We start from the raw sequence: 15,011 nt of genomic DNA on the forward strand, positions 1-15,011 counted from the left end.
TTTCAGAGTAACAGCCGTGTTAGTCTGTATTCACAAAAAGAAAAGGAGGACTTGTGGCACCTTAGAGACTAACCAATTTATTAGAGCATAAGCTTTCGTGAGCTACAGCTCACTTCTTCAGATGCATATCGTGGAAACTGCAGCAGGCTTTATATATACACAGAGAATATGAAACAATATCTATTCCCACCCCACTGTCCTGCTGGTAATAGCTTATCTAAAGTGATTTCCAGCACAAATCCAGGTTTTCTCACCCTCCACCCCCCCACACAAATTCACTCTCCTGCTGGTGATAGCCCATCCAAAGTGATAACTCTTTACACAATGTGCATGACAATTAAGCTGGGCTATTTCCTGCATAAATCCAGGTTCTCACATCCCCCCCACCCCCACACACACACAAACTCACTCTCCTGCTGGTAATAGCTCATCCAAACTGACCACTCTTCAAGTTAAAATCCAAGTTAAACCAGAACATCTGAGGGGGGGGGGGTAGGAAAAAACAAGAGGAAACAGGCTACCTTGCATAATGACTTAGCCACTCCAAGTCTCTATTTAAGCCTAAATTAATAGTATCCAATTTGCAAATGAATTCCAATTCAGCAGTTTCTCGCTGGAGTCTGGATTTGAAGTTTTTTTGTTTTAAGATAGCGACCTTCATGTCTGTGATCGCGTGACCAGAGAGATTGAAGTGTTCTCCGACTGGTTTATGAATGTTATAATTCTTGACATCTGATTTGTGTCCATTTATTCTTTTACGTAGAGACTGTCCAGTTTGACCAATGTACATGGCAGAGGGGCATTGCTGGCACATGATGGCATATATCACATTGGTGGATGTGCAGGTGAACGAGCCTCTGATAGTGTGGCTGATGTTATTAGGCCCTGTGATGGTGTCCCCTGAATAGATATGTGGGCACAGTTGGCAACGGGCTTTGTTGCAAGGATAAGTTCCTGGGTTAGTGGTTCTGTTGTGTGGTATGTGGTTGTTGGTGAGTATTTGCTTCAGGTTGCGGGGCTGTCTGTAGGCAAGGACTGGCCTGTCTCCCAAGATTTGTGAGAGTGTTGGGTCATCCTTTAGGATAGGTTGTAGATCCTTAATAATGCGTTGGAGGGGTTTTAGTTGGGGGCTGAAGGTGACGGCTAGTGGCGTTCTGTTATTTTCTTTGTTAGGCCTGTCCTGTAGTAGGTAACTTCTGGGAACTCTTCTGGCTCTATCAATCTGTTTCTTTACTTCTGCAGGTGGGTATTGTAGTTGTAAGAAAGCTTGACAGAGATCTTGTAGGTGTTTGTCTCTGTCTGAGGGGTTGGAGCAAATGCGGTTGTATCGCAGAGCTTGGCTGTAGACGATGGATCGTGTGGTGTGGTCAGGGTGAAAGCTGGAGGCATGCAGGTAGGAATAGCGGTCAGTAGGTTTCCGGTATAGGGTGGTGTTTATGTGACCATTGTTTATTAGCACTGTAGTGTCCAGGAAGTGGATCTCTTGTGTGGACTGGACCAGGCTGAGGTTGGTGGTGGGATGGAAATTGTTGAAATCATGGTGGAATTCCTCAAGGGCTTCTTTTCCATGGGTCCAGATGATGAAGATGTCATCAATATAGCGCAAGTAGAGTAGGGGCTTTAGGGGACGAGAGCTGAGGAAGCGTTGTTCTAAATCAGCCATAAAAATGTTGGCATACTGTGGGGCCATGCGGGTACCCATAGCAGTGCCGCTGATCTGAAGGTATACATTGTCCCCAAATGTGAAGTAGTTATGGGTAAGGACAAAGTCACAAAGTTCAGCCACCAGGTTAGCCGTGACATTATCGGGGATAGTGTTCTTGACGGCTTGTAGTCCATCTTTGTGTGGAATGTTGGTGTAGAGGGCTTCTACATCCATAGTGGCCAGGATGGTGTTATCAGGAAGATCACCGATGGATTGTAGTTTCCTCAGGAAGTCAGTGGTGTCTCGAAGGTAGCTGGGAGTGAGTGCTGGTAGCGTAGGGCCTGAGGAGGGAGTCTACATAGCCAGACAATCCTGCTGTCAGGGTGCCAATGCCTGAGATGATGGGGCGCCCAGGATTTCCAGGTTTATGGATCTTGGGTAGTAGATAGAATATCCCAGGTCGGGGTTCCAGGGGTGTGTCTGTGCGGATTTGATCTTGTGCTTTTTCAGGAAGTTTCTTGAGCAAATGCTGTAGTTGCTTTTGGTAACTCTCAGTGGGATCAGAGGGTAATGGCAACAAAGCCCGTTGCCAACTGTGCCCACATATCTATTCAGGGGACACCATCACAGGGCCTAATAACATCAGCCACACTATCAGAGGCTCGTTCACCTGCACATCCACCAATGTGATATATGCCATCATGTGCCAGCAATGCCCCTCTGCCATGTACATTGGTCAAACTGGACAGTCTCTACGTAAAAGAATAAATGGACACAAATCAGATGTCAAGAATTATAACATTCATAAACCAGTCGGAGAACACTTCAATCTCTCTGGTCACGCGATCACAGACATGAAGGTCGCTATCTTAAAACAAAAAAACTTCAAATCCAGACTCCAGCGAGAAACTGCTGAATTGGAATTCATTTGCAAATTGGATACTATTAATTTAGGCTTAAATAGAGACTTGGAGTGGCTAAGTCATTATGCAAGGTAGCCTGTTTCCTCTTGTTTTTTCCTACCCCCCCCCCCCCCCCAGATGTTCTGGTTTAACTTGGATTTTAACTTGAAGAGTGGTCAGTTTGGATGAGCTATTACCAGCAGGAGAGTGAGTTTGTGTGTGTGTGGGGGTGGGGGGGATGTGAGAACCTGGATTTATGCAGGAAATAGCCCAGCTTAATTGTCATGCACATTGTGTAAAGAGTTATCACTTTGGATGGGCTATCACCAGCAGGAGAGTGAATTTGTGTGGGGGGGTGGAGGGTGAGAAAACCTGGATTTGTGCTGGAAATCACTTTAGATAAGCTATTACCAGCAGGACAGTGGGGTGGGAATAGATATTGTTTCATATTCTCTGTGTATATATAAAGCCTGCTGCAGTTTCCACGATATGCATCTGAAGAAGTGAGCTGTAGCTCACGAAAGCTTATGCTCTAATAAATTGGTTAGTCTCTAAGGTGCCACAAGTCCTCCTTTTCTTTTTAGATACAGATTATTACAATGAAGAGTTAGAGTAAACCTGAGCTGGTGAGGCCAGCTGAAACTCACTGCTCGATACCAGGGAGCCAGTTGCCTTCTGGCATGGGAATGCTCTTATGGTCTCTCACATCTATAGGCATCTTTATGCTTTCCTGTTCAAACAACTTTCCATATGTTGTTTGTGGTAAATTCCAGTATTCCTATGTTGAAATATCTTACTTCTGCCTGTCTCCGCATTCTCTCTCTCTTCCCGATCTGATTGTAGGCCAAACATTTCCCACTGGCTAGTGTGGTGGAAATAAAATCCCATTTTACAGCCGTGATGTCATCTCAGGGCTGCATGTTAGTTGTTGCTTTTCAAGTGTTAAAAACAAAAGAGCTTTTATGTTCAGGACAAATCGTTAATGTGCTCATTTTAAAGCCAGGCATCCTGCCCATCTGCTTGCTTTGGCTCCTCTGATCAAACCAGCCCCAAAGGCCATTTTTAACTCTTCAAATATGTTTTTTTGTTGGGGATAAGCCAGAGGGAGCATGTGACAGAGCTTTCAAAGCCTCCAGAACAGTCACAGGGACTTGCTCCTGGCTACCACACTAGAACTGGGGATAACCTGGCTTCCGCCGTGGAAAGAAAAATGTCAAGAAGGGCTTATAAGAACTAGGACACAGGACAGATGGAATATTAATGTAGGGGTGTGTGCTGCACAAGGACTGTGACTATATAGACACATGCAGTAGGGAGGGAACAGGGACAGAGAGCAAAGCAAGATTTGGTATTTCTTTGTCTTACTTTCTGTTCTTTGTTTCAGCCTTGAAAGAGGCTTCAAGTCAAAACAGACATCATCTTTACAGTGACAGCTTCTCCTGTGTTCTGGATAGTGTGGACAACTTGCTGCAGCAGGACAGAGCCCAGGAACACTCTGAAATAAGGACAGGAGCCTTAGGTTGCAATGCCACATCAGACACCATGAACCTCATCTCCTGTCAAGACAGTGAGACGATTTCAGACAAGAAAGCATGGAAATATGAAGGAGGCTCAGCTGGGGCTGCAAATCCTCCCAAAGATAAAGGGCAAATCTGCCCAGTAACTTCCCATTGCCATAAAGAAGCAGAAAAATATTTGAGGGTGTTGCCTGATGGTAGGAATTGGAGACACAAGAAGGCCTTGGAACCAGACATGCGAAGCAGCTGTATTACTGAACCTGCAGGACATGTTGCAGAGAAGACTGAATTTGTGTCTGAGGCTGAAAACAATATGTGCACAGGAGACCGAAATAAAAACAAATGTAATGACAAGTCATGGAGCCCTTTTGCAAGGAGCAAAGATCTACAAGAGCCACAGAACATCATAAATGAACATTCAGTAGACAAAGTTGCTGTAGAGAAAATACAAGAGGAATGGGGGAGGGTGATGTTTGAGCAAGGCAGTCAAGGGCAGGATGGAGAATTGGAGTTAAATCTAGCTTGGATTAAAGGAACAGGACAAAGTGGTAAGAATAACCAAGAATACAGAGAGTTATTGCAGGATCAAGAAAGTCCCTGGAAGGAATCTTGTAACTATACTTTTTTTTTTTTGCAAATACAAGCATGTCCAAGAACCAGAGTCCAACCCCAGATAGTACAAATTCTGACAACTCTCAGGCTAACTGTTGGCCTAATACCAATTCATTGCAGGTTATGGGTTTGGACAGAGATACATATAGGGACGATGGAGGTTTAACAGAGGGAAAATTACAAAGATCTGCAACAAATCATGTGGCATCAATTGAGTGGGATGGAGACAAGTTAAGAGAAAATCGGAGCAGTTGGGAAATGCATACAATATCAGTGGGTGAAGGCAAATGCAGGGTGGGGGAAGCTTGCAATGGGCAAATGATCTCACACTGTCCATTTTCTGTGAAAGAAACAGGGGATGCCACTTGGACACACCGACTTCAGGAACATGGTGATGAAATGATTGCAGAATTACATGTCCAAAAGTTGGTTCCTGCGGAGGGTCTGGAAAGAAAGGTCTGTCAGCTGGAGCTAGGGTACAATGCTCAGCAGGAATTCAAGGGGCGTAGGCATGTAGGTGGACTGGCTGAAGGTAAGTCTGTTCCCTTTTTACTCACTGGAAGCCTGAGACACGAAGATGTGCATGAGGGTCCTGTCCCAGAAATGAACAAGGAGGAGATGACAGAGGAAGACTTCAATGAGACAGATAAGACTGTTTTTCTAGAGTGTCTGTCCATAGCTATTGAAATGGAAATCTTCCAAACAGATCTGCTGGAAATGGATCTCGAAGACAACAGAGACCAGGGAAGTGGTTGTCCTCAAACTGAACCTCTGAAATAGAAGTATGAGGAGCAAGATCTAACTGACATTGACCATCATGGAGCAGAGGGATGGCAAAGCTTAATACACACATTCAACTTTCCTGATACAATGATAGATATTTCATATCCCTATATTAGCAAATAATGGAGAGTGCCAAGGCAACTGAGGCTGTGAAGGGGCTGCCAGTTGCATGGCAGGCGGTTCAGCAGCACTGACCAAGACTTAGTGGGAGATGCAGAGATTTTCAGTCTCAAAGCTTTACGAATGTGAACTGAAAGAACTGGAATTGATCTTGCTTCTCAGAGCAGAAAACTGAGAAAAAGCTGAGGGATTGGAAAGGAATGAACTGCTCCTTTGTGAACATTTTATGTAAGACGTAATATTTATGTGTATCTTAATACCCTTAAAAAGAGAAGGAGTACTTGTGGCACCTCTAAGGTGCCACAAGTACTCCTTTTCTTTTTGCGAATACAGACTAACATGGCTGTTACTCTTAATATCCTTAGGCTCTTAATTCTCACCTTTCTGCCCTTCGTCCTGGTGTGGCTTTTCATTCTATTTGTAAGTGATAATACTGAAGGTGTTTATAAGGGGCCTTCAAGTCAGGGTGTGTACACAATACAGTATTCTGTGGTTTTCTCATGGTACTGATGTCCTGGAAAAGTGTTTCAGAGAGAGACAACAAACATTCTGCAGCTACAAAGACTTCACTAATAACCCCTTCCCAGTTTCTTCAAACAGCATACACTGATACAGTTTCTGTCCTGTTCCACTCCCTTTGTGACTCAGGCAGTGCAAAGTGTGTGAAGCCTAGCCTCATTCCCCTAAGTGACAAAATGACACTTTGGATGGGCTATCACCAGCAGGAGATTGAATTTGTGTGGTGGGGTGGAGGGCGAGAAAACCTGGATTTGTGCTGGAAGTGGCCCAACTTGATGATCACTTTAGATAAGCTATTACCAGCAGGACAGTGGGGTGGGAGGAGGTATTGTTTCATAGTCTCTGTGTGTATATAAAGTCTGCTGCAGTTTCCACGGTATGCATCCGATGAAGTGAGCTGTAGCTCACGAAAGCTCTTGCTCAAATAAATTGGTTAGTCTCTAAGGTGCCACAAGGAATCATTAGGAAAGGGATAGATGATAAGACAGAAAATATATTGCCTGTTTAGATCCATAGTACACCTACATCTTGAATACTGCATGCAGATGTGGTCACCCCATCAAAAAGGATATTTTGGAATTGGGAAAGGTTCAGAAAAGGGCAACAAAAATTATCAGGGGTATGGAACAGCTTCCATAGGAGGAATGATTAATAAGGACTTTTCAGCTTGGAAAGTTAAGGGGCGATAGGATAGGTCTATAAACTCATGACTGGTGTGGAGAAAGTAAATAGGCAAGTGTTACTTCTTCTCATAACACAAGAACCACAAGGTCACAAAATGAAATTAATAGGCAGCAGGTTTAAAACAAACAGGAAGTCACCCTGATCCTGAGGGGGGGACGGGGACCCAGATCATCACCCCAACAAGCTCCACATGAATCCCAAACACCACCTCGGATAACAGTTACTGTACCATCATCTTTGGAGAGGCTGTCAAACAAGGGGGCTTTTCCTTCTAAGATTGGACTTTAACAGCAGCAGCAGCAAAGACATCTCCAGCCAATCTCAGCTACTTCTGCTCTTTTCCTCAAAAGGACAGTTATTACAGTACTATCTTTGGTAAAATCCAAGATACTGTCAAGCAACATGGACTTTTTCCTTCTGAACGCTAGATACAGCTAAAGAAAAAGGGAATATTGTTAAAACTAAAGCCTCCCTTAACACATTTTAAATTTCAAATACTTTTAACTGTTTTTTCTTCTTTTCTCTAGCTTTAATAAAAGGTTAACATGATTTTTAATGGGGTTTTTGCCATAGTACTAAGTAGGCTGATGACTGTATTTCCAAGTTCTGGACCTATTTAAGCATGTTTAATGTTGTACACTGTCTGGGTTATGTTAACATCTCTGGTGCATTTATTCCATCTAAATTAAACAAAGCACCACCTGGGTGGTTGTATTCTCTCAGAGAAGGCAGGGACAAAGAAACGGTCTTTGCCATTGGAGAAGGTACTCCGTTTGTGATGGTCCTTGTTTGTGGGGGAGTTAATTCTACAGCAGTGGTTCTCAAACTTTTTTTGACCCCTTTCACCGAGCAAGCCTCTGAGTGCGACCCTCCCCCCTTACAAATTAAAAACACCTTTTTATATATTTAACACCATTATAAATGCTAGAGGCAAAGTGGGATTTGGGGTGGAGGTTGACAGCGCGTGACTCCCCCATGTAATAACCTCGTGATGCCCTAAGGGGTCTCGACCCACTGTTTGAGAGCCCCTGTTCTACACTCTTGGCTGGGACCTCCAGAAATCTGTCTCCTGCACAGATAAGCTTTATTCTCACTGTGTACCCCTGGGGGAATGCTGTGCCAAAATTAAATTCTGCACGCTATTTTAAAATTCCACATTTTTTTGCCAAATAATATAATCATGCCAGTTTCAATTACTTAGGTAATTTCAAAATACCTGTCCACTAGCAGGTCTGTAACAACACGGAGAACAAAGAAGGATCCAGGAAATGTTTTTTGGCCTATGGATTCCTTACTAGGCATAAGAGCGAGCCTGGGTCAGGCCGAACCTCCACCTAGCCCAGGCTCCTGCCTGCGGGCAGCTGCTGCCAGAAGCTGCGGAGGGAGGGAACCGAACCGGCCAGTCTCACGCGGGATCAGGGGCCCCCGTTCCACGGGATCCGTGACCCACGATGGAGAACCGCGGGAGAGAAACGCCGGGGCCGGGGCGGGAGCGCGGCTCGCCCAGCGGCAGCCACGTGCGCGCCGTCCGGGGCGCGGCACCGCGCCGGGCTGGGAGCGGCCCCCGAGCAGCGGCCGGGGCGGGGGCTCGTGCCCCACCCGCCAGCCCGCGCGCGCTGCACGGAAGCGGCACGTGGCTCACGTGGGGCGGAGCCTGGCCCCATCCCTTTAAGGCGCTACGTGTGGGCTCTCTCCAGCCGCCGGGAAAGGCGAGGGGGTGTCCGTCCTCGGACCCTTTCCTGTCGGCGTGTAAGAATGCTTGTTAAAGGGGAGGTGCCCCTAGGGGGAGACTGTGGCGAGTACCGAGCTCATCTTCCCTTTGCCTTTAATTTCCATTTCCTGTCGGAGGGCAGCTGTGTAGGTCGTCCAGACCCACCATGGACCCGGCCGCCGGGCTCTGGCGGCGGCTGCTGCTGCTGCTGCTGGCGGCCCCGGGCGGCGCCTATTTCCCCGAGGAGCGGTGGAGCCCGGAGTCGCCGCTGCAGGCGCCCCGGGTGCTGATCGCGCTGCTCGCCCGGAACGCGGCGCACGCGCTGCCGCCGGTGCTGGGGGCCCTGGAGCGGCTGCGGCACCCGAAGGAGCGAACGGCGCTGTGGTGAGAGCCGCCCCCGGGACCCGCCCAGCCCCGGGACCCCCGCGCCCCGTATCTCCCTTGGCATCCCTGCCTAGTCCCCCCCGGGACCCCCGCCCCCCGTATCTGCCCCTTGGCATCCCTGCCTAGTCTCCCCCCCCGCCCCCCCGTATCTGCCCCTTGGCATCCCTGCCTAGTCCCCCCCCCGCCCCCGGGACCCATCGCCCCCCCGTATCTGCCCCTTGGCATCCCTGCCTAGTCCCCCCCGGGACCCCCGCCCCCCCGTATCTGCCCCTTGGCATCCCTGCCTAGTCCCCCCCGGGACCCCCGCGCCCCGTATCTCCCTTGGCATCCCTGCCTAGTCCCCCCCGGGACCCCCGCCCCCCGTATCTGCCCCTTGGCATCCCTGCCTAGTCCCCCCCGGGACCCCCGCCCCCCGTATCTGCCCCTTGGCATCCCTGCCTAGTCTCCCCCCCCGCCCCCCCGTATCTGCCCCTTGGCATCCCTGCCTAGTCTCCCCCCCCGCCCCCCCGTATCTGCCCCTTGGCATCCCTGCCTAGTCCCCCCCCCCGCCCCCGGGACCCATCGCCCCCCCGTATCTGCCCCTTGGCATCCCTGCCTAGTCCCCCCCCGGGACCCCCGCCCCCCCGTATCTCCCTTGGCATCCCTGCCTAGTCCCCCCCCGCCCCCGGGACCCATCGCCCCCCCCGTATCTCCCTTGGCATCCCTGCCTAGTCCCCCCCGGGACCCATCGCCCCCCCGTATCTGCCCCTTGGCATCCCTGCCTAGTCCCCCCCGGGACCCCCGCCCCCCCGTATCTCCCTTGGCATCCCTGCCTAGTCCCCCCCCGCCCCCGGGACCCCCGCCCCCCCGTATCTCCCTTGGCATCCCTGCCTAGTCCCCCCCGGGACCCATCGCCCCCCCGTATCTGCCCCTTGGCATCCCTGCCTAGTCTCCCCCCCCCGCCCCCCCGTATCTGCCCCTTGGCATCCCTGCCTAGTCCCCCCCCCGCCCCCGGGACCCATCGCCCCCCCGTATCTGCCCCTTGGCATCCCTGCCTAGTCTCCCCCCCCGCCCCCCCGTATCTGCCCCTTGGCATCCCTGCCTAGTCCCCCCCCCGCCCCCGGGACCCATCGCCCCCCCGTATCTGCCCCTTGGCATCCCTGCCTAGTCTCCCCCCCCCGCCCCCCCGTATCTGCCCCTTGGCATCCCTGCCTAGTCCCCCCCCCGCCCCCGGGACCCATCGCCCCCCCGTATCTGCCCCTTGGCATCCCTGCCTAGTCTCCCCCCCCCGCCCCCCCGTATCTGGCCCTTGGCATCCCTGCCTAGTCCCCCCCCCGCCCCCGGGACCCATCGCCCCCCCGTATCTGCCCCTTGGCATCCCTGCCTAGTCCCCCCCGGGACCCCCGCCCCCCCGTATCTGCCCCTTGGCATCCTTGCCTAGTCCCCCCCGCCCCCGGGACCCATCGCCCCCCCGTATCTGCCCCTTGGCATCCCTGCCTAGTCCCCCCCGGGACCCCCGCCCCCCCGTATCTGCCCCTTGGCATCCCTGCCTAGTCCCCCCCGCCCCCGGGACCCATCGCCCCCCCGTATCTGCCCCTTGGCATCCCTGCCTAGTCCCCCCCCGGGACCCATCGCCCCCCCGTATCTGGCCCTTGGCATCCCTGCCTAGTCCCCCCCGCCCCCGGGACCCCCGCCCCCCCATATCTCCCTTGGCATCCCTGCCTAGTCCCCCCCGGGACCCCCGCCCCCCCATATCTCCCTTGGCATCCCTGCCTAGTCCCCCCCGGGACCCCCGCCCCCCCGTATCTGCCCCTTGGCATCCCTGCCTAGTCCCCCCCGCCCCCGGGACCCATCGCCCCCCCGTATCTCCCTTGGCATCCCTGCCTAGTCCCCCCCGCCCCCGGGACCCCCGCCCCCCCATATCTCCCTTGGCATCCCTGCCTAGTCCCCCCCCGCCCCCGGGACCCATCGCCCCCCCCGTATCTGCCCCTTGGCATCCCTGCCTAGTCCCCCCCGGGACCCCCGCCCCCCCGTATCTGCCCCTTGGCATCCCTGCCTAGTCCCCCCCGCCCCCGGGACCCATCGCCCCCCCGTATCTGCCCCTTGGCATCCCTGCCTAGTCCCCCCCGGGACCCCCGCCCCCCCGTATCTGCCCCTTGGCATCCCTGCCTAGTCCCCCCCGCCCCCGGGACCCATCGCCCCCCCGTATCTGCCCCTTGGCATCCCTGCCTAGTCCCCCCCCGGGACCCATCGCCCCCCCGTATCTGGCCCTTGGCATCCCTGCCTAGTCCCCCCCGCCCCCGGGACCCCCGCCCCCCCATATCTCCCTTGGCATCCCTGCCTAGTCCCCCCCGGGACCCCCGCCCCCCCATATCTCCCTTGGCATCCCTGCCTAGTCCCCCCCGGGACCCCCGCCCCCCCATATCTCCCTTGGCATCCCTGCCTAGTCCCCCCCCCGCCCCCGGGACCCATCGCCCCCCCGTATCTGCCCCTTGGCATCCCTGCCTAGTCCCCCCCCGCCCCCGGGACCCATCGCCCCCCCGTATCTGCCCCTTGGCATCCCTGCCTAGTCCCCCCCCCGCCCCCGGGACCCATCGCCCCCCCGTATCTGCCCCTTGGCATCCCTGCCTAGTCCCCCCCCCGCCCCCGGGACCCATCGCCCCCCCGTATCTGCCCCTTGGCATCCCTGCCTAGTCCCCCCCCCGCCCCCGGGACCCATCGCCCCCCCGTATCCCCCTTGGCATCCCTGCCTAGTCCCCCCCCGGGACCCCCGCCCCCCCGTATCTGCCCCTTGGCATCCCTGCCTAGTCCCCCCCCGGGACCCCCGCCCCCCCGTATCTCCCTTGGCATCCCTGCCTAGTCCCCCCCGGGACCCCCGCCCCCCGTATCTGCCCCTTGGCATCCCTGCCTAGTCCCCCCCCGGGACCCATCGCCCCCCCGTATCTGCCCCTTGGCATCCCTGCCTAGTCCCCCCCCGGGACCCATCGCCCCCCCGTATCTGCCCCTTGGCATCCCTGCCTAGTCCCCCCCCGGGACCCATCGCCCCCCCGTATCTGCCCCTTGGCATCCCTGCCTAGTCCCCCCCCGGGACCCCCGCCCCCCGTATCTGCCCCTTGGCATCCCTGCCGAGTCTCCCCCCCCCCGCCCCCGGGACCCCCGCGCCCCGTATCTCCCTTGGCATCCCTGCCTAGTCCCCCCCGGGACCCCCGCCCCCCGTATCTGCCCCTTGGCATCCCTGCCTAGTCTCCCCCCCCCGCCCCCCCGTATCTGCCCCTTGGCATCCCTGCCTAGTCCCCCCCCCGCCCCCGGGACCCATCGCCCCCCCGTATCTGCCCCTTGGCATCCCTGCCTAGTCTCCCCCCCCGCCCCCCCGTATCTGCCCCTTGGCATCCCTGCCTAGTCCCCCCCCCGCCCCCGGGACCCATCGCCCCCCCGTATCTGCCCCTTGGCATCCCTGCCTAGTCCCCCCCGGGACCCCCGCCCCCCCGTATCTGCCCCTTGGCATCCCTGCCTAGTCCCCCCCGCCCCCGGGACCCATCGCCCCCCCGTATCTGCCCCTTGGCATCCCTGCCTAGTCCCCCCCGGGACCCCCGCCCCCCCGTATCTGCCCCTTGGCATCCCTGCCTAGTCCCCCCCGCCCCCGGGACCCATCGCCCCCCCGTATCTCCCTTGGCATCCCTGCCTAGTCCCCCCCCGGGACCCCCGCCCCCCCGTATCTGGCCCTTGGCATCCCTGCCTAGTCCCCCCCGCCCCCGGGACCCATCGCCCCCCCGTATCTCCCTTGGCATCCCTGCCTAGTCCCCCCCCGGGACCCCCGCCCCCCCGTATCTCCCTTGGCATCCCTGCCTAGTCCCCCCCCGGGACCCCCGCCCCCCCATATCTCCCTTGGCATCCCTGCCTAGTCCCCCCCCCCGCCCCCGGGACCCATCGCCCCCCCGTATCTGCCCCTTGGCATCCCTGCCTAGTCCCCCCCCCCGCCCCCGGGACCCATCGCCCCCCCGTATCTGCCCCTTGGCATCCCTGCCTAGTCCCCCCCCCCGCCCCCGGGACCCATCGCCCCCCCGTATCTCCCTTGGCATCCCTGCCTAGTCCCCCCCGGGAACCCCGCCCCCCCGTATCTCCCTTGGCATCCCTGCCTAGTCCCCCCCCGGGACCCCCGCCCCCCCGTATCTGCCCCTTGGCATCCCTGCCTAGTCCCCCCCCGGGACCCCCGCCCCCCGTATCTGCCCCTTGGCATCCCTGCCTAGTCCCCCCCGGGACCCCCGCCCCCCGTATCTGCCCCTTGGCATCCCTGCCTAGTCCCCCCCCGGGACCCATCGCCCCCCCGTATCTGCCCCTTGGCATCCCTGCCTAGTCCCCCCCCGGGACCCCCGCCCCCCGTATCTGCCCCTTGGCATCCCTGCCGAGTCTCCCCCCCCCCGCCCCCGGGACCCCCGCCCCCCGTATCTGCCCCTTGGCATCCCTGCCTAGTCCCCCCCGCCCCCAGGACCCATCGCCCCCCCGTATCTGCCCCTTGGCATCCCTGCCTAGTCCCCCCCCGGGACCCCCGCCCCCCGTATCTGCCCCTTGGCATCCCTGCCGAGTCCCCCCCGGGACCCCCGCCCCCCCGTATCTGTCCCTTGGCATCCCTGCCTAGTCCCCCCCCGCCCCCGGGACCCATCGCCCCCCCGTATCTGCCCCTTGGCATCCCTGCCTAGTCCCCCCCCGGGACCCCCGCCCCCCGTATCTGCCCCTTGGCATCCCTGCCTAGTCCCCCCCGGGACCCCCGCCCCCCGTATCTGCCCATTGGCATCCCTGCCTAGTCCCCCCCCCGCCCCCAGGACCCATCGCCCCCCCCGTATCTGCCCCTTGGCATCCCTGCCTAGTCCCCCCCCACCCCCGGGACCCATCGCCCCCCCGTATCTGCCCCTTGGCATCCCTGCCTAGTCCCCGCCCCCGGGACCCATCGCCCCCCCGTATCTGCCCCTTGGCATCCCTGCCTAGTCCCCCCCCCGCCCCCAGGACCCATCGCCCCCCCGTATCTGCCCCTTGGCATCCCTGCCTAGTCCCCCCCCACCCCCGGGACCCATCGCCCCCCCGTATCTGCCCCTTGGCATCCCTGCCTAGTCCCCGCCCCCGGGACCCATCGCCCCCCCGTATCTGCCCCTTGGCATCCCTGCCTAGTCCCCCCCGGGACCCCCGCCCCCCGTATCTGCCCCTTGGCATCCCTGCCTAGTCCCCCCCCGGGACCCCCGCCCCCCGTATCTGCCCCTTGGCATCCCTGCCTAGTCCCCCCCCGGGACCCCCGCCCCCCCGTATCTGCCCCTTGGCATCCCTGCCTAGTCCCCCCCCCGCCCCCGGGACCCATCGCCCCCCCGTATCTCCCTTGGCATCCCTGCCTAGTCGCCCCCCGGGACCCCCGCCCCCCGTATCTGCCCCTTGGCATCCCTGCCTAGTCCCCCCCCCCGCCCCCCCGTATCTCCCCCTTGGCATCCCTGCCTAGTCCCCCCCCAGGGACCCCCGCCCCCCGTATCTGCCCCTTGGCATCCCTGCCTAGTCCCCCCCCCTGACCCCGGGACCCATTGCCCCCCCGTATCTCCCTTGGCATCCCTGCCTAGTCCCCCCCCGGGACCCCCGCCCCCCCGTATCTGCCCCTTGGCATCCCTGCCTAGTCCCCCCCCGGGACCCCCGCCCCCCCGTATCTGCCCCTTGGCATCCCTGCCTAGTCCGTCCCCCCCCCCGCCCTCGGGACCCATCGCCCCCCCGTATCTCCCTTGGCATCCCTGTCTAGTCCCCCCCCGGGACCCCCGCCCCCCCGTATCTGCCCCTTGGCATCCCTGCCTAGTCCCCCCCCCGGGACCCCCGCCCCCCGTATCTGCCCCTTGGCATCCCTGCCTAGTCCCCCCCCCCCGCCCCCGGGACCCATCGCCCCCCCGTATCTCCCTTGGCATCCCTGCCTAGTCCCCCCCTGGGACCCATCGCCCCCCCGTATCTCCCTTGGCATCCCTGCCTAGTCCCCCCCCGGGACCCCCGCCCCCCCGTATCTCCCTTGGCATCCCTGCCTAATCCCCCCCGCCCCCGGGACCCATCGCCCCCCGTATCTGCCCCTTGGCATCCCTGCCTAGTCCCCCCCCCCCCCGCCCCCGGGACCCATCGCCCCCCGTATCTGCCCCTTG

General features: G+C 58.0%; 2 protein-coding genes and 1 long non-coding RNA gene across 5 annotated transcripts in view; 2 read left to right on the forward strand and 1 right to left on the reverse strand.

Moving 5' to 3' along the window:
* Positions 1-8,254, forward strand: part of NIBAN3 (niban apoptosis regulator 3) — a 29,351-nt gene extending 21,097 nt beyond the window's left edge. For both annotated transcript variants that reach the window (XM_073318982.1, XM_073318983.1), the window contains exons 15-16: positions 3,932-4,612; positions 5,026-8,254. In XM_073318982.1, coding sequence (XP_073175083.1) covers positions 3,932-4,612; positions 5,026-5,456 — 1,112 coding nt within the window. In that variant the 3' untranslated portion in view covers positions 5,457-8,254. The remainder of the gene's footprint in view (positions 1-3,931; positions 4,613-5,025) is intronic.
* The window catches only part of LOC140900946 (uncharacterized), a 27,399-nt gene extending 19,079 nt beyond the window's left edge, over positions 1-8,320 (reverse strand). For both annotated transcript variants that reach the window (XR_012155752.1, XR_012155753.1), the window contains exons 1-2: positions 7,999-8,320; positions 7,012-7,216 (exon numbers count right to left, since the gene is read on the reverse strand). This is a non-coding gene — a long non-coding RNA (uncharacterized lncRNA). The remainder of the gene's footprint in view (positions 1-7,011; positions 7,217-7,998) is intronic.
* Positions 8,321-8,512: 192 nt separating this feature from the next.
* The window catches only part of COLGALT1 (collagen beta(1-O)galactosyltransferase 1), a 28,168-nt gene continuing 21,669 nt past the window's right edge, over positions 8,513-15,011 (forward strand). The window contains exon 1 of the mRNA XM_073318984.1: positions 8,513-8,877. Coding sequence (XP_073175085.1) covers positions 8,660-8,877 — 218 coding nt within the window. The 5' untranslated portion in view covers positions 8,513-8,659. The remainder of the gene's footprint in view (positions 8,878-15,011) is intronic.

The sequence above is a fragment of the Lepidochelys kempii genome, chromosome 20 (assembly GCF_965140265.1).
Source record: "Lepidochelys kempii isolate rLepKem1 chromosome 20, rLepKem1.hap2, whole genome shotgun sequence".
Taxonomy (NCBI): Eukaryota; Metazoa; Chordata; order Testudines; family Cheloniidae; genus Lepidochelys; species Lepidochelys kempii.